This window comes from Folsomia candida, unplaced genomic scaffold (assembly GCF_002217175.1).
Source record: "Folsomia candida strain VU population unplaced genomic scaffold, ASM221717v1 Fcan01_Sc007, whole genome shotgun sequence".
Lineage (NCBI taxonomy): Eukaryota > Metazoa > Arthropoda > Collembola > Entomobryomorpha > Isotomidae > Folsomia > Folsomia candida.
In genome coordinates, this window is record NW_019091199.1 from 5583301 (window position 1) to 5605404 (window position 22104).

Consider the following 22104-nt stretch of genomic DNA (forward strand, 5'->3'; position numbering starts at 1 on the left):
AATGAACTACATAATTGCAACTTGACTTATGTACATTTGCTATGTCTGCCACAAGTTCAGAGTTTTACTTACTTATTATGTGACATACAGGTTCAAGTGGTTGGTTGGTGGTAAGATAAATGCATTTGACTGGTTTGTTCGTTTGTGGGTAAAATTATGATCCGTTACTTGTGATGCAAATTGCAGCGATTATTTAGTCAGACAACACGTTAAACAACACATTCCTGAAGATGAGTGAAAGCGAGAGTGGAGTGAACATACATAAGCTTCACCAATTAAATATTAATTAATTAGGATATATTTTCCTTATGGTACTGCAGAAATGTGCAATTGATGTATTTCCGCTGTCGTATAACAATTAAAGAAGGACAAGTGCACGAATAAATAGGTATGAAAAGTTGAAAGTTCATTAACAACTAGTCAGAATTATTGATATGATGAAGGCGTTCAATTATGTATATTTCAAAATATAATTAGTTTTTACTGAAAATTTGTATGTACAATTTGCAAGAATTTTTATTTTATTGAAATTCACAAATTCACTGGTCTAAAAAAGTTATGAATTTTTGACATGATATGTTCAATTATATTTCGAATTTCGAAATGGAAACTTAATAATTATTTAGTTTTTATTCAAATCATTTATAATTTTATTTAGAAATTTTATTTTATTTTATTGAAATTCAGAAGTCGTCTGATAAAAAGTGCCAAATTGGGATTTCGTTGAAGGAATTAAAAACGTTTTTATTTTTGTGACATGATAGATTTATCGTGCAAAAACTAAGCCAGTCAAGATTTACAACTGACAACGAAGATGCCACTCCTCGTTACAGAAGAACGCATTGAAATCGCTCTCATGAATAGTAATGGGTTTACGAAAGAAGAAAGTGAACTTGAATTTATTAAGTAAATGTTTGTAGATAATAAAACTGTTTCATAAAGTTTTTTAGGAATTTTTTTCCCAAGGGAGAAGACCCAAACAATGAAAAAAAGTGAGATTATGGGCATCTTTGTGAGTTAATTGTATTATTACGAATGTGCTTAAACTTACAAATTAATGAACATTTAAGCATCATTAACAAATTCTTTAATTGAATAGATTATGATCCATTGTAACTTTTGCTTAAAGAGTAGAAAAGAAAGGTCAGGTACATATGTAGCTTAAAATTTCAGAAATGCTATGCAGCGAATTCCGTCATCGCTAAATTTAAAAAAGAAAATAAAATTCAATTTATTATGACTTTATTTGGCATTTAATTATTTCTACCTAAAACCTGACAAGGTAAAACATGTGCCAAAATTGACTGAAAGTATTTACATTCTTGACACGTGATGAATGATAAACTGCATGCATTTCTAGTGCAATATCTGGTTTAGTAAGTACATAAATAAATAGTTGCAGATATGTGCATACGCTAAATTTATCGCTTATCTACATATCTTGTATTTACATACGTACATACATTCTAAGGCTCAAACTATTATTTTGAATTCTACTCTAGATTATTTCCTGATAATGAACAAATAGCTGACAAAATTGAAATCTTGAACCTTTTAAAGCACGCGCAGTATCTGTATTGCAATGCAAAAGTTCATCCAGCTTGCACTTATGTACATATATATGTACATTAAATCATATAATATCCCTAATTTTGAAATCTAATGAACGTAACCAAAAACACTAAAACTTGTGTTTTTACGTATGTACGTATTAGTGGACCCACACGCTACACAACTTTCTACTGCACATTCCTATTTATTTATTGGAGATGCTACTATGTACAAGAGAATAACAACAATAGGATGAGCTTGTCGTCTTCTTCTGCAACAAAATTGTGCGTCTCCACCACTCCACAATACCTACCTCGTCAAGAATTCAAAAAACCGGAAGTTTTCTAGGTCAACACATTTCCTTTCGATGAACTTTATCACTTATTTCATACGTGATTGAACATATCCAACAACGCTGTTTTGTGCTTGGCTCACACGCTTATCTTGCGGTTTTGCAGCATGTGCACAAATAACGTAAACATACGTATGTACATATACTTTTATGGCTGATGCTGCATCCGTCCGTTGCCCTACCCTTAAACCAAGTTGATTTTGAAAAAAAAGAATCTCACTTTCATTTGCTGTATGATTTTATGTATTATGTTTCCCTAAAATGCAGCAGTGTGGTTGAACTCAATGTGTGCAATGTCAATGCCTCTCAATGTGTGATGTACATACATAAAACCACCAAGTAAAGTAATGTCAAGTCTTAATTCTGTGCAGGTGTATTGTTGTTGCATATGACCAAATCCTATGGGGATAAGAAGACACTCGATATGGCTGTGATGATAACGTAAACGGTACGTAAAGCTGACTGACAGAAATCCCCCCTCAAATGTGGCAGTTAGTTTACGTACGTATGTAATGTTATAACAAAGTGTTTTTCCACTTATAAAATCACAGCAATATAAAAACAAAGATAACGAGGTCAATTCCATTTCAGTCCTGAGTTGTTCTTCCACGGCGTGTTAAGTGTGGTTATTGAAAGTGAATTGGAGGATCATGCCTCGTGTAAGTGTTTGATTTGAAATCTCGCTTTAAAAGATAAGATAAGATTTGGGCAGGGTTTTTTAAAATTTGGATTAGACGGATAAGTTTTAGTGGAAAATGGGGGAAATTTTTGGCTTTGTAGGGATTTAGAATGTTATCTGCTACTCGTTATCGTAGAAAAATACGAAAAATTGTCAAAAAATACGATTTTTTTACAGGTTGTGGAAAATAATACACACAATTTCGGAAATATAAATATATTTTTTTCGGGATCGGGATATTTAGAATTCTATCTGCCACTATCAAGATATGCGTAGAAAAAAAAGAAAAATTGTCAAAAAAGACGAAAATGATTTTTTTACAAGTTGCGAAAAATTCTTCAGAAATATAAACATATTTTTTCGGGATTTTGTCTATTTTTGGCTTGGTTTTCTCGTGGCGTAACATGTTTTTCTTCTCAGATTCTAATCGAGAAAGGGGAATTGAATATCATAAATCGTTAAAGGTCTACGTGTGGGTGTTCACGGAATAATTTACGTCGTGGTGTTAACGATTCTATTGAAAATCGTTGTGGACAAGGGGTCCGCAAAATTTCCAGAATTTCAAACAAACAACAGGATTGCTCTGGACAGTTGGAAATGGAAGAAATTGAATTCCACAGGAATAAATTAGATTATAGGAAATTGCATTCTCTTTTCGGTGAGGGTGAGACCCTGCTTTGGGCAGATTTGTGTGTGTGTAGGTGTGTAGGTGGGGGAGATCAATAACACAGAGAGAAAATTGAGGCTTTACGCAATATCGTCATTATACATAATTCCAGAACAGGTTTAATAATATTTCGTACCGTGAGGGATTACTTTTCACGGTTTAATAAGGAAATCTATTTTGAGACGCACGGGTAGATTTCTGAGCAAGCAAATTGGTAAAGTTTGTCCTATGAAAATGGGCGGGTGACCTGGCTGAGGATTTACATATTGGATTGCTTTAGTCCAACTCCAAAAATAATGGAGTTTGCATATGTATGTATGCGAAAATGGTGTGGGTGTGGGTGTGGATATGCACGTGTTAGGTAACTGCCTCGGAGAAAGAGGACAGATTTAATTTAATTGCAATACTTTGTAATTTCTTTGTTCTCCATTTCCAACTTTTAATTAGCCATGATTATTAAAAATATGGGAAAGTTATGGGATTTAGGTTCGTTTACGGGTGGTATGATAAATTGACAAAGTTGGGGAGTGCAGCTTGTTGTTTAATTTGGGTTAAGGAAGTATTAAATAAGTTGATAATTTAAGGATGGGATAAGCAATTATAATTATATTTATTCGACGGATATATAATATTTTTGTTCTGTTTTCCTGGCATATAAGTGATGTATCCATAATAGATAAGCACTGATTTAGTGAGGGTGGCTGAAATGGAAAGTGGTGAAATTTAAATTCCAAGTTGAAACTGAGGGAGCAATTAGTTTATTAATAATCTCAATTTTACTTATTTATTTATATTTTAGAAATACTGAATAAGCAGTTTTTCAATTATGCTCATGACAGGTCTTAATCATGTCGTTTTTCTTTAATTGTTAGACACCGGCGTTTCAAATTTGAACTCAATTAATGTGTGTGATACATGTACATATATACCATAGTAGGTACACATACACACATAATATGTATGTATGCGTTTAATGGGTGTATAATGCGTACAACAATGACCGGAAATAAATCCCGGCTCTGATTTCTGTAAGTCTCGTCTTTTTATTTCTTTGATTTTTTACTCAAGAAAAGTTCTAAATGTGTTTAACACTAGATTTTTTCAAGCTCTGTTAATCAAAAAAACATAGCGAAATTAATTTAGTAATGTAGCCACTCAATTAAGTAGATATAATCCCTCATAAATATTTGTCAGATCAACAACCTTGAATATTGCATTTATGCAAATTATAATTTTAAGAATGAAAGTGATCTTACAACTTTGGCAGGCTTACGTAGCTCCCCACCACCACAACGACTTGGCATGCACATAAACAAATCAGGTAACGTAAGTGGTGGTGGCGGAGTGAAAGTGAAATTAGGAAGGAAGGAAATAATGCCTTATCCCAATCAAGCCGTGGCCTTAGATATCTGCCACGGGGGAGAATGAATCAATAAATTGTTCAGTCTGAGGCTCGCAATCTGGCCACAACAAACACATGCCAACATTAATCAGACACTGTTAAGAAGGAAAGCAAGTTTGGTTAGGTATAAATGCGAAAAGTGTAGAATACTGAGAAATTGAGGTCATTTCAGCCTTCTCATTTCAGGTGAGAGGCGAGGATCATGTATGTACAGATATTTAATCCGCAATAAATTCGTGTTTTAGTCAAGACAAATAATAATGTAACACGAGCGAGAGACGGCTTCAGCTTTTGAGAGAATTAGTTTTCAATACTATTTAGAAAATAACATGCCGCCGTTGGTGGTGGTGATTTATCGGATGGCGATATGTTCATCATTACAAACTGATATGTCACGATTCGTTTTGGTTCATTAATTTGCGGCGGCTTGAATCTTGCTTGATTTTTCATACGTTTTTTACATGGAAAACTTTCGATTTCTTGAAAGATAACGTTTCAATTGCCATAATGTTTTTTGATGAAATACAAAAATAAATATGTGTGAAAGTTAATCCATAAAAGTTTGTAGCTAATATGACGAAATATGCAAATGTATTTATGAGATGTGTTGCCATTTTTATGCAAATGTAGAGTAAACATTTTGCAATTCTTATCTTTACCAGGTGTTGAATTCCATGAGGTGCCTCGCATTCGTGCTGACATCGTCCTTATGCAGCACGCTGACCTTAGCCGAGCCCCCGGGGGGTGGGCCCACCTATAACGGAGTGAGATACGCCGGTCCCATCGTGTACAGTAATGAGATGCCGCCAATCATACATTTCCCACCGCCACCAAAAGTACGCAGAATTTAATTTGCATAAGAATTTTTTCGGCCAATTTTACTATAAGAATGTTTACGTAGGGGGCAAGTCTTTCCGGGTCTGGATGGGGAGGACATGGGCCAAGTCAAATTAAATATATTCCAATGCCGCATCACGACCTGCCCGTTTTAATCTATCAGTCCGCAAATAACCCTCCGATTCATGTGGTATCTCCGCCTCAAGGATCGTCATCGTCGTCGTCCTCTGCGGTATGCAATTTCATGGGAAACGTGTAATGAGACGTGTATTTATGTATGTATCTTTCGACAGGCTGAGTATGGTCCTCCTACGCAGAATTCGTTCGAATTTTCGAATAACAAGGTAAACAAAGGGTCAAAGTTAACATGCTACACAGATTAAAATTGGGTTGATGTAGATATGCTGACGTGTGTTTTGGATTTATTTGTAGGTCGAGTACGGAGTTCCTAGTTCGGAATATGGGGTAGGCCAATCTCAACCTTCCTCTTCGTATGGTCCGCCACAGGTTTGTAGCAATCAATTATTTATCTGTGTTGGAGGGTGCATCATTAAATGGGAATTATAACTATTTTTAGAGTCAGTATGGAGTACCAAGTCAAAAGCCGGGTCCAGTTTATGGTCCACCCCCACCAGTTTCTCAGCCACAGGCTTCCTATGGTCCACCCCCAGCTTCTTCGCCACCACAGGCTTCTTATGGCCCTCCTCCAGCTGCATATGGTCCTCCAAAAGTAACAGTTTTAGCGATTATTACAATAAAATTGTGTCTTTAACGAAATTGTTAACTTACTTTTTTTGTTTAGCAGGCCTCCTACGGCACATCAGACCACCAAGAATCTGGGGTATTCGATATTAATTATGAGAATTTAAATTTCCACAATAATTAACTACATATGCAATCAATTTTAAATTTTAGTGGATGCCAGGCCCACCACCGGCGAGCTTATCTGGCGGCGGGTGGGGTCGACCACCACCTCCACCCCCACCACCACGACAAAGGAAACCAGCTCCCCACATAATTTTCAGGGGGCAACCACCCGTGCATGTGATGAATCATGCCCCACCACCACCACCCCCACAGGCTCCCTGGTCCTTCGCTAGCTCAGTAAGGAAAATATCGCCGCACATTTTTTGACTGTCTGATAACACTTAGATTTTACAATTCAATTTTCAGACAAGCTATGGTCCCCCAGCGCATGGTGGTGAAACTCAGTACGGGACATCGTTGTCCTCATTTTATCAGGACAGTCAACAATATGGTCCACCAAAAGTATGCAAGAATAATGAAAATAGTGTATCGTTATCTGCATTTTATTTATTTTTTCTCCAGCAGCATTACGGATCACACAATAGTGGACGTGGATCAAAAATGATAAGTTTTTCTTATGGTCCACCCACTTTCGCACAGAACAACCATCAACATCAACCAGTTGAATCTTACGGTCCCCCAGCTCAAAGTTCACCTTCGTACGGTCCCCCAGCTCAAAGTTCACCTTCTTATGGCCCCCCAGCATCCACACCCGCAGCCTCGTACGGAGTCCCACTTGGCGAGCCAATCTCATCCTACTCGTCTCACGTTGGATCCTCTTACGGAGCTCCCGAATTCGGAGGATATTCGTCCTCAAACTCCTTTTCTTCTCACTCAAACCACCACGGATTCGTCTCAAATTCGTACGGCCGACCACCACAACGTCCAAAGAATAGCTTGCTCTCCTCGATGATTTCATCCTTCGCGTCTCCCTCCTCTTTTAGACCACAAAAGCACAGGTCTAAATACGCCATTGCACCGACGAGTTGGCATAAACCACCAATTATCATCTACGCCGGGATTAAGCCCCCAGTCCACGTGTACAAGAAGGAGGAGAGTGGTGGGTATGCAGAATCCGCGCCCACTGCAAGTGTAGCAAACCCTACGCCAGCATCGACAGGTTATGAGCAATCGTCTCAATCTCATTTTACGGACAATGTCGATATCACGTACGGTACTGGGAATTCGGGGGGAGGTAAGTCGTCTAAATAATTGTGGGGATATAATCAACATAGAGTGGATATGTATTTATTTTCAACTTTTTCATTTGTTGACGATGGTCAAACTTTGTGGGTGTGTTCCCGAAATCACGCAGGGCTCAAAAAATTGCAATATATTTCCACGTATCGCTACATATTTCTAGGTTTTCAGACATAAATATATTTATAAATGTTTCCGCTATTATTTGAAAAATACGTAAATATTTTAGAAATTTTTTCAAAAATAGGTACGTATATTTTGAAAATATTTCAACAATACCTATTGGCATCAAAATTTGATAGACGAAATTTTTTGCTTAAAGAAATTCGACCACAAAAAATACAGAGTATCAGAAATACAAATTTTGCGATTTTTTATTTTATTTTCTGGTTTTTTCGTACAGATTTGGTAAATATTTCAGCCTTTTCGTAAATAATGAATACATTCTCCAGCGATTTTTCGTAAATACAAATCCGCCCCCTGATAATCAAGCACCTGGTAAAATCTCAACTCTGTGTACTCTTTCTTAGGTGAAGTCTACCTTCCTTCCGCCTCTGTTCCACGACCAACCATCATCAAACCACAGGCGCAACCTTCTCTCCGAACAATTTATGTTTCCGGTCTATCTTCCTCCGGATCGAGCGGACCCTTTAAAACATTCCTGGTCACAAACACGAATCCCGTGAAGGTCGAAAACGTGGGTTTCACCCGTCCCAGCGGTGCCCTGCCTTCCGTCGAGTCCTCCTCCTCCTCCTTGACTGACTCCAGTTTCGACCTGGACACGGCAGCCTCGACATCCGCAATTTCTCCGGAAGCGTTCACCGCCCAACTGCAAAACCACCTTCCACGCAACTCGCTCGCCACCTCGTTCCAAAAAGCGACCGTTATTCATGAACATGTCGCAGAATCTCGCATCTTGCCGTCCAATTTGGACAACATTTTTGAAAATTATAAACAAGCTGAAGCTGAATCAGAGTCAGCTCAAGCGGAGCGGAGGTCAGATTCGGCGGAAAATGTGAGCATCAATGTCCCCCTTTCGCTAATAGTGTCGACCGAGTCGACGGAAACTGTGGCATCGACAGAGTCAGATCACACTACCTCCACAACGACGGACGCTTCAACGTAACGTATAACGTAGGAGTCAGGAGTCCGTTATTATGTGAAATAATGCAATGCAAAAATTGTTGTCATTTTGTTTGCTAAATGTGCTCAAAGAGTTTATACTTGAAATTTACATTTTTGATAATTTTTGAAAGATAATATAAGTTATAAATAGTATTTAATTTAACTCAAGTTGCCAAAGTTTAAAGGGGCTCACATACGTAGTGGAAATTTGTTCGTTTCTTGTTGCAAATTCCGCATATGTAAATGATATGTATACATGGATGGAAGTTTTGTATGTTTGAATGGTTGCTGATTTTACAGTTCTATTATTTAAGTAGAACATGTGTATTGAGATTTTAGTAATTTTCTTACTCAATATTATTTATTGAATTTTATATATTTTTATATCTTCTTCACAAAACTATATGTGCCTATTTTTCTATGTATTTCATCTCCTGCGACTTAACGAAAATGCATGTTGTTACACACACAGGTTCAAATGAGAAGTAATAAATAGTATTGAAAAGTAAAGTCTCACGTTATTCTCACGGGTGGATTAAATTTCAGTGTATTTAAAGCCCTCATAAATATTTACAAAATTCATGCGTCATTCACCCCACAATTGATAATAAATAAATAATAATACTACTCCTTAATTATCCACAACATTAATTTTTATTCATACATATATCAAATTTTTTTCAATTATAATATAGAAATTTATTGAATTAAATTCAACAATTATGATTAAGCCGCTTAAAATAAATTTCCCAAAGGTGGTGATAAGTAAGTAAGCTGATTATAACTTTGTATTGGTCGAGTCTCGCCATGATTTCTACCAGACGGACGGACGGGGTGCGATTCGTGAAATGTATGCATGCATGAAAGTCAAAGTCAAGGTTTGTAATTCGATCTGAATTTGTCTTAATATTAAAAATTGGTTTTACTTTTTCCACGATTTTATCAATAGACGATTTTCTCATGCAAAAAAATAAACGACAAATTTCACGCGTGCACTGCATCAACAAGACTTTTAGTTGAACAATACGATACGTTTTATCAGTGCGTATCTCGCTGTATGGCATGCGAACGATGGGATTGTGCCACTACTTCCTCTCGTTGCAGTGGCCGCGGAAACGGTGTGGGGACAGAGAGGCAATGTCCCCAGGGTTGTTCGATGTCCGCATCATCTCTCCGTGTTATATAAACCCCTCACTCCCCTATCACACAATGTTATGTCCCCAGATGACCCCACAGTTTCCGCGGCCACTGTAAGCGTAAGCATATTTTTGATAGGGGTACAGTGGCCGCGGAAGTGTGAACACAGAGGGACAATGTCCCCATAACTATTCGATGTCCCCATCATCTGCCCATGTTATAAAAACCCCTCCCTACCCTATCCTACAATGTTAACGTCCCCACATGTCCCTACGGCTTCCGCGGCCACTGTTTCGTTCTATGCACAAAGTGCTGCTTCCCCAGTGTGCTGCAAAAATATGGCTAAATGACAATTTAATACACCGATTCAATCTTGTAATTACCGAGTCGCATCAAATTTTGAGTCTACACTTTTCCTCGTACTTAGAAATATAAAATGTACGTATGTATGTAACTGTACTGAATGGTTGAACTGTGAGCGAAATGGCATTTATCTACTAGAGTGATGATAAGATCATATTCTATACGATTAGTTCTGCCCAAATGGGAACCATTATTCACGCAAATTACATTTTGAGCAACGAAGACTTGAAAATCGTTCACTATTCATTTGAAGTTTAAATATTGACGAAAAGGTATGTAGCTGAACAAAAAAGAGTTTAAATTTCTATCTTCGTTTGGTCACTGAAAGGGGTCCGATTTCAATTTCTACTTATTGAAAACAATGGAAAAGCTCAAGTAAATGTGAAAAGTGAAAAACATATTAGAAAAAAAATATTACAAATATTGGTGCAAATTACATACGTCTGTGCAAAATTTCTATCCAAGTGCCATACATACGTAATCCGATCACATTGCCAATTTAGAAATATTTATAAATGCTAATTATACAAATTAATAAGTAAAAGTGACTCCCAATCTGGCACGATACCCAGAATTACACCGCAGTTTCTCATCAAATCTAATTAAAAAAAAGTAACTTATCGCTGTATCGCATCGAAAACGAAACCAAGTCAAGAAGCAGAAGAAGAAGATTCCCCTAAATAAAACGCAGGACGCGACTATTTAAATAGTTAACCACGATGAGTCGTAAAGTTAAGGCCTGCTCGTAATAACAAGTTAAAATTAAAAGTGAAACATTTAATGGTAGTAATTATAACCAAACGGGGAAAGGAAATGACATAGAAAAGTGAAGAAGACGAGGAACGAGGTGAAGTTTGTTGCGTATCTTAGGTATTCGCCATGAAATAGAATTTAAATACAAATTGGGAGCACATTATTATTTATCATGAGAAAGTTCTTAGGGAACAATGTGAGACTGGAATTATAAGCAAAGTAAACCCAGCGAACGTTTTACCCACAATGTTTTCTCAGCAAAGTGTGTGTGCACATTCAGCTTAAAGGAAGTGGAAGCCTCAATGTGCTCTAGTTTTAGATAAGTTGAATGTCATGCCTTGGAACTAAGTGGTGCTTATTAAACAAAGCTTGAGTGTGTGTATGACTCCGAATCAGCATCATTTCAACTTCCATTTTTTCATTTCAATCTCGCCAATCTGAATGCGATTATTATTTGCTTATTATTGGTGGGTGGAGGAGGGAAATAATGTAATTACTGGCGTCCGCCGAGTTCAATTTCAATTTCAAGACGTACACACATTTTATGCTCCCCTTTTTCATGCTATCCTTTAAACGGTATGCAGATATTTAGGTAGGTAGACATGCATACGTACATATACTTAATGTAACCGTTTAGAATTCTAATCGAGTTAGTGCTTATGCGCGTGGGATTATTTTTCTATAACTGAAAGTGTTTTGCAGATAGGACAGTATTATTTACGATTGACGAAGTATGTACGTACGCAGTGGGGAGTTTAGTATGAAATTAACTCTCGGGTAGAGCAGCAAATATCAATTTGTTTTTTTATTCGGTACGGTTGGTTAGTAAAGTTTAAGGATTTTTTATTAGGGGAAGGTTAGGAATATTTAGTGACTAAATAAGTAAGTAACTTTACTGTTGATCTTGGGAGAAAGTAAATATATACGAAAAAGTGTTGATAAACAAAGCATCTGCAGTTTAGAGTGACGTGAAAAACCACAAATTACAAAGTCTACGGAACGAAACAAATAAATTTTGTTGCAGACATACATACCACCCGCAAATAAATTTCCGCGAAAAAGAACCCTTGTTTACACAATGCGCCCATTTAGTAGTACTCGTGCGGTTTCTCCTTTACTAATGTTTAGAACCGTGTTGTTGTTTTAGTTTTGAGGTTAAAACTCGGAAAGTGAAGAAGATATGATGAGGAGAAAATCAATTTTTGGGTTTGCACCCCAACGTCAAAACAATTTGGTCGCGGTGTTGTCATCGCTGGTGGTGTTTTTGAGCCTAATTCAGAGCAACAATGTGGTGCAGGGACAAGCCTTAATAAATCAATTGGCCGCCTTGTTCCGGTCGAGATCACCGTGGCCGACGACGTTTCCTTCTGGGACGACGACGGGAACGGGAGGAGAAAGTGGTGGTACTTTGACTGAACCGGGCTCATTCAGTGATATGATTACGAGTCAGATAGGCAAGGATCTCAGGCTGGAAGACTTTTCTCATTTCAACGACCTCCTCACGGGACAATCGATCAATCAATTGAATTTGGGCGAGCAGGACCTTGGTGTTTCAGGTGGTAATACGAACAGTAATGCGGGTGAAAGTGGTAGCGATGGGTTTTCCAGTCTGCAACTCCCCATTCTCGCCACGAGCCATCCACTTCCTCAACTCGAGATGCAGCACGGGAATGGAAAATCCGTTTTAATCGCACATCCCGTCCTGGGACCAAATCCGAACGAACCCCCGGAGAAAGTTGAGCATAAGTTTAACGGGATGGTGATGACGAATCCGTTGAGTAGTCAGATTAATAAAAATGCGGGTTTGTACAATAATAATGGGAATAATCACCAACAACAAGACGGTCACAATCAGCAGGCGCCACGACCTTCCGCCGTGCGATATCCGAATAATAATGAACGGTTGAAAAATAGTTTTCAAAATTTCGCTCAAAAATTATTCTACCCGAATAAGAATAATAATATAGCCAATAAGCAGCCTCACTATCAAAAAGTGATGATCCCAATGATCGGGAAACCACCAGTTGGTGGGAAAATAATTGCAATTCCGGTCCCCGTACCGTCAAATTCACCGTTGTTGAAAAACTTTCATGGCGGCGGAGGTGGAGGGAGACGTCCCACGCCGCAAATTATTGCGGTGCGACAACCATTTCCCCCGATTACATCAGTGCCCAGTCAACCTTACCAGCAGCAAGAGCAACATGTCACCAGCTTTCTGGGGAAATTCAGCCCATCGCCGCTTGACATGTCGACGTCCTATGCACAAGCGACCAATTTTAGTTTTACGGAAAGAGAAAGTAGTGGGAACGGTACGACGGCAGCTTTTTCTCCGCCGACGACGCTGGCAATGTCGTCATCTGTCGCGGCGACGACGCCATCCCCTCCGATTTATCAGAGTCATCGGTATGTCGGGGAACAAATTAGCAGTGGGAGCAGTCATGAATATTCTAGCACGACCCTGGTGACGACGCCAGCGCCCACGACGACAATCACAACAACGACGCCAATCACGACGACGACAACGTCTCGACCCCCGTACAAAAATATCCAGGATGTCATTCTGAACAGTTCTCAGCAACAAAACAGCTTACACAGCTCACCTTCCACACTTGTTGGTTCGTTCCGTTACCCGGACCCTCCCACGCCACCGAAAATGCTGAATATGAATACGCGCTACGAATTGAAACAGAGTGAGAGTGAAGACACTCAGAAGTCCCAGTGGATCCCACAACCTTCACTTTCTCAGAAAAAGGCTGCTTATTTCAGTGCAGAGAAAAATGTGAACAATAATAATAACGCTAATGGATTTCTGCTATCCTCCTCCGCTCCAATCTCGTTGACGCCCAGGGGTTCTCGGTCTAAATGGAGACATGACGACGACAATTCAAATTCTGCATCTGTCCCGGCTTTCAGCAAGTTTAATGGACACAATTCTGGAGATTCGGGTTTTAAACCGTCTCTGCAACTTCATTCTTTTGAGGATACGACGTCAGGGGTAAGTAAAATAAGGAGGAACAATGGAGGTGGCACAGCGTATGCTCGCAGATTTTAAGGAAAATTAGTGTCAATCGATTACAAATTTAATTAGTATGAAATTTGCAAAAGACACGATCTACCAATGGTCATGTTTGACAGAAATGTTTGCATCCGAAGAGGAGAAAACGGCCACTAAGGCTGAAAAATTGTACACTTTCCAAATTTACTGCACGTTTTCTCCTCTTCGGATGCAAAATATTTCTGCCAAACCTGCGCATTGGTAGATCGTGTCTTTTGCAAATTTCATACTAATTAAACTTGCGATCGATTGACACTAATTTTGCCAAAATCTGTGAGCATACGCTGGGAAACCTCCATTCTGACTACCACAAACAAGATATTTAAGTAATTGGTATCTTTTTATACTCTCCAGCTCCGAGAATTTATCACAATAAACCCGCTTTCCAATCGCAACTCGAAATCTTTGTTCCCGACGACAACCTCTCGGAGTACCGGGTCAAACGAGAATGTCGACTTGCCCGCAATGGAATCTGGCTTCCGACCTTTTAACCACTTCGCATTTTCCAATGGGATCTCCAGCGCGTCCGTCTCGTCAACAACGGAGTCCTCCATGATGAACATGCTAAGAAACGAGTTCACAAAGGACATTGTGACCGCGAACGTCTGGAGTGATATGGACCCCACGAAATCATCAAAACCGTATTCTTCTTCTCCCGGAATCCGACAAAACCGACAGTTTTTCTCCAATTCGGGATACGCCAATACAAAGCCATTTTACGCTCCGGCCCCCGCCAGCACCAGCATCACGGTCGGAGCGAGCTATTCAAATGGAGGTGGAGGATACAACTACAACAGAAATGACATGCATAAACCCACCCAAACTGGGAGCGATTGGGTGGGAAGATTCGGGTCAAATTTTCAATTTCCTCCTTTCACCACTGAACCAAGTCATTATTCTGGCGATCATCACGCGGCGAGTACGACGGCAGCGAGTTCGAGCCTCGTTTCGGAGTGGTTGGTGCCCACGACGAAGAGGAAAAAGGAAAATAAAGATCATCATAAAGATGCCAGTGGTAAATCAGAAGCGAACTCGTTCTCAATTTCTGCATCCTCTTCTTCTTCCCTGGAAAGATTTAAGAGCCCACCGGACTGCGAAAAATTCCATCGGTTTGGATTCTGCCCGGTTACGTCGTACTACCCACTGTGAGTGCTATTTGTTAAAGGGGTGAAAGCGCTTTATGAGATCGCTATGTCCGTCCGTGTGTCTGTCCGTTGGTCTGATAACGAAAAATCAGAGACTTGAAATTTTGAACATAAACTCACAGCGTAAAGCGACAGTACTAGTTCAAAGACAGGTCACTGTAGGTCACACTCAAAAACGGTCACCAAATGTTAAATATGGTATATATGTCAATTTGAACTGAAATTTAACCCCGAATTCAATGATGACCTCCATTTTGACCTCAAATGTCACAAAAAGGTCACCAAATTTTAAATTAGGATAAGATGTTATAACTGTCGAAAATACGTCAGCCGTGTAAATTTTAACAGATAACAGATTTTCGATGCAAAAACAATATGACATTCATTTTGCCGTATAACACACTGCTTTCACCCCTTGGTTATATATGTTGTAACTGTTTACTGCACTTAACTAGGATGCATGGCGTCGTAAAATAAGTGCAGTTTGAGTGACTCTTTTATGTGTGTGGTTACAGGGGCAAGGTTGAAGCCGTAGGTGCGAGATGTTCGACCTTGTTATCTCACTTGATCGCCCCTCTGCCGAAAACGGATGTACGCTATGACGTAATTGTGACGAAGAACTCGACCTCAAGTAGTTCTTCGAAGGGAAAAGGCTCCTCCTCGTCTGCGAAAAATACGGCGGGGTGGAGTTGGAAGACATTTTCTGGGAAGCCTGTTTGTGACACGAAAGAAGTAAAAATTGTGCCCGGCTGGGCAAAAAATGAACAAGGACAATGGCTCATCATTCTTCAGGTGGTTTGATTTAAGTACAAGCCGTGGCCGCGGAAGCCGTGGGGACATTAAAATTGTAGGGTAGAGGAGGGAGGGGTTTGAATAACATGGGGAGATGATGTGGCCATTGAATAACCGTGGGGACATTGCCCTTTTGTCCCCTCAAGCTTCCGCGGCCAATGTTTTGATCTGAAATATGTAAGTATGAAATTAATGCATAATTTAACATTGCAGACACAAGAGTGGAAACAGGAAGCGCAAATCAGCCTTTGTGCCCATAATTCCCACCCGAGTAGGGATGACGATATGAAATGCGTGCAGAGATTCACAGCCCAAAGACTCGTCGTTTTAGACCCGCAAAATGAGGAGCGTTGTCCCGTCGTCCGATCTGTATTTTTGCCATCTGCCTGCGTCTGCTTAAACGATGAGGAAAAGCATGGCAAGCAGAAAAAATCCAAGAATCGTCACCATAAGAAAAGCAGTCACAACTCGACGACAAAGTCTGGCGGAGATAAAAGTTCGACTTCTTCTCTCTCGAATTCGAAAACAATTTCTGGTAAAATAAAATAAAATCGGTTTCATCATCAGTCTAGACTTTTGTACAGTGGCCGCGGAAGCTGTGGGGACATTAACATTGTGGGATAGGGGAGGGAGGGGTTTGTATAACATGGGCAGATGATGCGGACATCGAATAACCGTGGGGACATTGTCCCCACACTTCTGCGGCCACTGGGCCCCCACACTAATTTATGTGTATCAAACTACTTCCAATTATTTAGGCCGATCCCTGCTGACATCACTCTTTGGCCTGGATCTTGATCCCGCTTCGTCAGAAGTCGTCCCCGTCCCCCCAACCTCATCATCTATCGAGGCTTCCCAAGAAGATTCGCGTTCTGATAATGCAAAATCAGAGGAAGAAGAAGAAGCCAAAAATCCTTTAACTCCGTCTAATTCTCCTTTTATGGTTATTGCGAATGAAGGAGAAAGTGAGACTTGGGCCGAATCTGGGGAAGAGTTGAGATCGAGTAGTCCCAATAAAAGGTCTGTTCTCGGGTCTTCCTTCATCCTCTCGTCGAGAAACAGTAGCAGAATTAACGGGACAATAAGACCAGATTCAGATTCATCCTCACAACGAAACGGCAATTGATATTGGATGAATAGAGCAATTTTATAAAACCGACAATCAGTATTTATTTTTATAGCTTAGTTTTTTATTTATTTTATTCTCGCTAATAATAAATATCGGGTATGTATGAAAATGTGTTATATTTTGTATTTTCCTGCAATAAATAAAGCTCGAAGATAAGGATTCAAGCAAAAATGGGACGTACACGGTTAGAAAACTGGTATTAAATCAATCCTGGCCGGAGTACGCATATGACTCCACGGTAATAACGAGTATTACCATTTGTGGCACTGAAAAATTTACTACGCAGAAACAAACTATTACCAATCCGGTAGGAAGTTGTTACCAAATCAATACCAGCACGGAGTACATATGTGCCTCTACACCGGATTTTTTCAGATTTTTCAGTGTACGTTTCTATATTTAGGTATATAGTGAGCCATCTAAGATAAGTAGATTCTGAAGAAAAAGTCCCCCAGCAAGCTCATTCTTCTATTTACTTCCTACTGTACATAAAATAAATAAATGTTTACTATTAATTAAGCTGACAATGATGATTTCTGCCTTTCGTATACAGGGAACCGTTTTGGCGAACTCGTCGTGATATGACCTGACGTTGAAATAATGGAAGTCGAGTTGAGAACACTCATCGAAACTATGTCCGTTATGGCCGTGCTATTTCTACTTTTGTTAAACTTTCTGCGTTTCTCTTTGTCTGTTAACTCTTGTTCAAACATGTGTGTGGGAGGCGTGACTGTTATCGCGTATTGGTAAACTTGTCGACTTTCCTCTTGGTCATTATCACCACCACCATTTAATTTCCCCTCGGACTCATTATCCGTGGAGAGGACCGAGTCCAAGAGCGGATTTACGGGATATCCTCCCGAACCGGATATTATACTTGATAAAGGTCGGCTGTATATGTAATTTTGGTGGTGATTGTTGTTGTTATTGTTGTCGCTGTCATTGTCTAGGGTCGGGGAGGGTGATGTAACAATATTTAGTTTTCGACGACGAGTAGTGGGGCGAGAATAATGGGGTCGGGATGATAAGTTTGTACTACTGCTACTACTACTACTAGTCGTTCTTAATTTAGTGCCGTCCGAATCAGTCGGGATGGTTGTAAAATCGTGATAATAATAAAGGTCCTTGTCATCGTCGTTTGGAAATTTAATATTTGGCGCATTTTGAGTGGTGGTGGTGACGTTAGTCGTCTTGTCGGTACGTTTGTTGTCATTGTTGTACTTGGGTCGGGTCTGTAATTGTTTAAGAATATTAGCTTTATTACGTAATTCATTATTCATGGAGGGAGGTGGTGGAGTGGTGAGAGGTGAAGTGGGAGGGAAAGCTAGAGAGGAGGGAGGTCGTGTTACCAAAGATGGAGGGGAACGACGAGGGGGAAAGTTAGAAGGAGCAGGAGAAAAGTTGGAAGGCTTTTGAAATTTAAGCTCATCTTTTCTGCCAGAGTAATTTGATAGTTTGTTGGCTTTCAAGTGTGAAGTGGGGGGAATACCGTATTGTGGAAGGAACTCTTGTTGTTGTGATGCGGCATAGGCTGGATTGTTACTCGCCGCATTCTCTTGATCCTCGGAAACAATGTCCTTCGGGTCCACTTGTGCACCTATTTAGAGAAGTAAGTAGTGGTTAGATGTAAAGTTGAGAAGAATGGGACAGGCCTGACAATGGGATGGAGGTTTGGCAGAGTATGCTCTCTGATTTTGAGCAAATTAGTGTGAATCGATGACAAATTGAAGTAATATGAAATTTGCAAAATACACGATCTCCCAATGGGCAGATTTTGGCGGAGATATTTGCATCCGAAGAAGAGAAAGCACGAATTAAAGTTTACAAATTTTTCAAATTTACTGCGCGTTTTCTCCTCTTCTGATGCAAATGTCTCCGCCAAACGTGCCCATTGGGAGATCGCGTCTTCCGCAAATTTCATGTAAATTAAATTTGTCATCGATTGACACTAATTTGCCCGAAATCTGACAGCATACCCTGGAGACCTCCATTTTGAACTCGAATTTCGTTGAAAATGCCAAAATCAAATTACTAACCAGGCTCAATCATGGAAATGAGTTGGTTAATGTCGAAAGGATGACCACCATCGTACGTGGGAGCGTTCGCATCTGCAAAAACTTCGAATGTCGGATTCCCATCGGCCGCACCATGGTTCACGATCTGAACTTGTTGCTGCTGGTTATTGCTCTCTGCTACTTGAAGGTCTTGTTGAGATTGTTGTTGAACACCTTGATATTGGAAGTTGGAGGGTGGTTGGACCACAGACATGGCAGCGGATTGGTGGGAGTAGTCGGCCTGCATGTCTTGGTTATCGGGGGAGGCGTACTGCTGTTGTTGTGGGGGTTGAACATAAATTGGTTCCTGATGGGATGGAGCGACTTGTTGCTGTTGTTGCTGCTCTTGTCCGTGAAGAGAAGATAAGTCGTAGATTGGGGCAATATCGGGGGAAACGCCGTTCAACATTGACCCCAAGTTTTCATCGATTCTTTGCACTTGTTGTCCTCTGTATTCATAATTTCCTGGAAGACTGGGGTGAGTATATTGTACTTGTTGTTGCACTTGCTGTTGTTGCTGTTGCTGCTGTTGTTGCTGATAATACACCGGATAACCATTTGACGCCGAGGTAACCATCCCATCCAAGGACGCTTGGTATTCAGGATGCCCCGTGGAAAGAACCTGCTTCTCATAGGATACCATTTTTGACGGGATTAGCTCAATATTCCCGGCAGCCTTGGCACCATAAAGGGGCTGTTGTCCTGCACTGTGGTACACGACTTGGCCGAATTGTCCTTGCTGTTGGACCACTTGGTCCATCGAGTGGACGGGTAAGCTTGGTCTCTGTGGAGGAGTTGGGGGTGAACGAGAAAATTGGCTTTGTTGAGGTGACGATCCTCCTGGTTGTTGTCCACTGAAAAAGTTTTCATACCCTGGAGGCGGACTGGCCTGATATCTGCTCGACCCATCGGCAGAAATTATTTGGAAAATGGTATTTTGTGGCGTCATCGAAGCTGAAGGGGTCGTGGAACCGGGCGGCATGTAAATATGGGAGACATCTCCTCCTCCCCCGTGAATAGAGTTGACCGATGAGCCTCCATATTTTGAGGATGAAGACGAAAAGATTACTGGCAGTTTTCCACCTCCTCCTCCGCCATGAATTTGCTGCTTATATTTTTGTTGTGGGAAAGGATTCGAAGGTCTAGCAGACCTAGTGAACGATGGAAATTTCGCCATTTGCGATCCCAACCATCCAATCAAATTCGGACCGGTGGACTTCCCCGGTTTTTTGCCATAAGGCGAGTAAGCCTGTGATTGTTGTGGGTATCCTAAACCTTGCGTGGGTGGGGAGGGGGATCCACGACCAAAATAGCTTGATATTGGTGATCCACGTTGACCATTAACCACCAATACGGTACCGAGGGTGACGATGAGTAAGAGTGAAATTCTTGAGTTGTGCTAAATCCATGTGAAATGAAGGTATGTTACAAAAATTATCATAATGTGGAGTATGAAAATGGAAACAGAAAGCCCAAAAGCGTTGGCGTACCCCGCGGCATATTTTTAACAATGACACGCTTAATTTTCCCATCAAAATCGCTCCCAAGGCGAAAAAATGTATCACTCACAGTTTAAGCTGCATGTGTCAAAAGTTTAAACTGACGAGACATCTCCATACACAAAATTCATAGCTCATTCATTCATTTATAACAACCGAGTTTCCTAAATGGAATGTGTTACACATGAAAGTTGATCTCTCAAAAATTGGTGATGATTTTTTCTTAACAAAAATTTTATTGGTGTTCTTCCAAATATTATTGACGAAACGAAAGACTAATTTATTTCGCTAAAGTGGCAGAAAGGCAAGTTTTTTTTAGAGAAAACGTCTTCTATAATAACTACGGCTAGTTTGTTATGTGCGTGTGCATACATATGTACATACATGAACTATATGATTGTTGTACATATGTACCCTGATGCATGAAAGAAATGTTACCTGCATGCAAAAGGATTTCTTTCTAAGCGTCGGTTAACTGGTTTATTGTACTGCATGCAAAGCGATCAAATAAAATCTACTGGTCTGGTAGATAAGTTGGTTCCACAAAAAAATCCAACCACAAATCAGGTTTGATGATGATCATTCCACGCACGCTTGATTTGATTGTTTACGAAAATGCATTTCTTTTAGAAATCGAGAGTGGTTACAGAACAGACAATACAGAAAATAAATTGTTGCTAAATTCAGAATGTTAATAAGCTGTCGCACGTAAAGTTTTAGAATCCGAATCGGTAAAATACTGACCATTTTGTTCGTTCAGAATTGATGACCTTGACGAACCGTCCTTTTTTAATATGTCAGGCACGATGCTTAACAAACAAATGTGGGAAATTTGCACAAAACTGGTTCCAGGTTATTTTCTCCAATTCACAAAATCGTATTCACTTTATTTATCACTGCCTAAGCTTTAATGTGGTCTTTTAAAAACTGAAAACTTTCTAGAGTGGTGCTTGACTCGGGATAAATAAATAATTTAAATATTGGAAGAAGTATTTTCTAGAGCCAAGTTGCAAATTGGAGTGCAACTGAAGGAGATGATCTTTTATGCAGCTTTCTTATAGACTCGGAAGGAAGAAGCAGATGAAAAAGTCAATCACATTTGCACTTGAAATCTTGAATGAGTTATGTACGGTACAACGCAACGCTGTCGTCGTTGTGGTGCTGAGATGAGATTTGGAGTGCAACAATATTTAAGTAGGTATATGTAGCAGTTTTCACACAAGATAGAGATAACAACTTGTGCCCCCCAGATACGTGTACTCGTATGTACACGCCAGTTGCAGCAGTAGTTCTATATATGCAGTAGTTGTTGTCGTCGTCGTACTTCTATTCTATAATTTGGATATGTTAAAAATTGGTCAAAAATCTTGCACTCGCTTTCTCTGCCTTTCCATCGTACTTACTTATTTGCAGATGCAGTCTCACATTTCTGCAATACATTTGGTTGCCAACTAGTATGTTGGGATTCGTACAGTTTTAAACTTTAGTTCAAGTTTTATCCAAAATAACCTTCAATAATCATTATGCTATGCTTATTTATTTATGTAATTTTGTGCA

The 22104-nt window shown here is 39.8% G+C and overlaps 3 protein-coding genes across 6 annotated transcripts; 2 read left to right on the forward strand and 1 right to left on the reverse strand.

Moving 5' to 3' along the window:
• Positions 1-2466: 2466 nt before the first annotated feature.
• Positions 2467-9130, forward strand: LOC110852503 (extensin). 4 transcript variants are annotated; one of them, XM_035853798.1, is made up of 12 exons: positions 2496-2562; positions 2760-4277; positions 5314-5487; positions 5553-5720; positions 5782-5832; positions 5921-5995; positions 6066-6218; positions 6291-6329; positions 6404-6592; positions 6662-6757; positions 6818-7490; positions 8026-9130. In XM_035853798.1, exons 3-12 carry the CDS (start codon positions 5326-5328, stop codon positions 8619-8621), a joined length of 2202 nt encoding a protein of 733 aa, XP_035709691.1. In that variant the 5' UTR covers positions 2496-2562; positions 2760-4277; positions 5314-5325; the 3' UTR covers positions 8622-9130. The 4 variants fall into 4 exon arrangements, with proteins under 4 accessions (XP_021956283.1, XP_021956285.1, XP_021956284.1 ...); XM_022100591.2 differs by lacking the exon at positions 2760-4277 and having other exon boundaries at positions 2467-2562; XM_022100593.2 differs by lacking the exon at positions 2760-4277 and having other exon boundaries at positions 2467-2562; positions 6821-7490.
• Positions 9131-11176: 2046 nt separating this feature from the next.
• On the forward strand, positions 11177-17182 carry LOC110852496 (putative mediator of RNA polymerase II transcription subunit 26). Its single transcript, XM_022100584.2, has 5 exons — positions 11177-13868; positions 14283-15073; positions 15589-15865; positions 16079-16400; positions 16624-17182. The coding sequence occupies exons 1-5, from the start codon at positions 12054-12056 to the stop codon at positions 16989-16991; spliced, it is 3573 nt and encodes a 1190-aa protein (XP_021956276.2). The 5' UTR covers positions 11177-12053; the 3' UTR covers positions 16992-17182.
• Positions 17048-21693, reverse strand: LOC110852495 (ataxin-2 homolog). Its single transcript, XM_022100583.2, has 4 exons — positions 21292-21693; positions 19031-20447; positions 18484-18591; positions 17048-18226 (listed from the first exon to the last, which is right to left on the reverse strand). The coding sequence occupies exons 1-4, from the start codon at positions 21292-21294 to the stop codon at positions 18204-18206; spliced, it is 1551 nt and encodes a 516-aa protein (XP_021956275.1). The 5' UTR covers positions 21295-21693; the 3' UTR covers positions 17048-18203.
• Positions 21694-22104: the final 411 nt, after the last annotated feature.

Excerpts from the sequence above, each read along its gene's own strand:
- LOC110852495 (XM_022100583.2), bottom strand. Across the intron at positions 18,592-19,030 it reads CATTTCCATGATTGAGCCTG|GTGCACAAGTGGACCCGAAG; the intron begins GTTAGTAATTTG and ends TTCTCTAAATAG. Across the intron at positions 18,227-18,483 it reads AGAGTTCCTTCCACAATACG|ACCCGACCCAAGTACAACAA; the intron begins GTATTCCCCCCA and ends AAACAATTACAG.
- LOC110852496 (XM_022100584.2), top strand. The coding sequence starts at position 12,054 with ATGATGAGGAGAAAATCAATTTTTGGGTTTGCACCCCAACGTCAAAAC. Across the intron at positions 15,866-16,078 it reads AATGGCTCATCATTCTTCAG|ACACAAGAGTGGAAACAGGA; the intron begins GTGGTTTGATTT and ends TTAACATTGCAG. Across the intron at positions 16,401-16,623 it reads GAATTCGAAAACAATTTCTG|GCCGATCCCTGCTGACATCA; the intron begins GTAAAATAAAAT and ends CCAATTATTTAG.
- LOC110852503 (XM_022100591.2), top strand. Across the intron at positions 5,833-5,920 it reads TCGAATTTTCGAATAACAAG|GTCGAGTACGGAGTTCCTAG; the intron begins GTAAACAAAGGG and ends ATTTATTTGTAG. Across the intron at positions 6,330-6,403 it reads CAGACCACCAAGAATCTGGG|TGGATGCCAGGCCCACCACC; the intron begins GTATTCGATATT and ends TTTAAATTTTAG.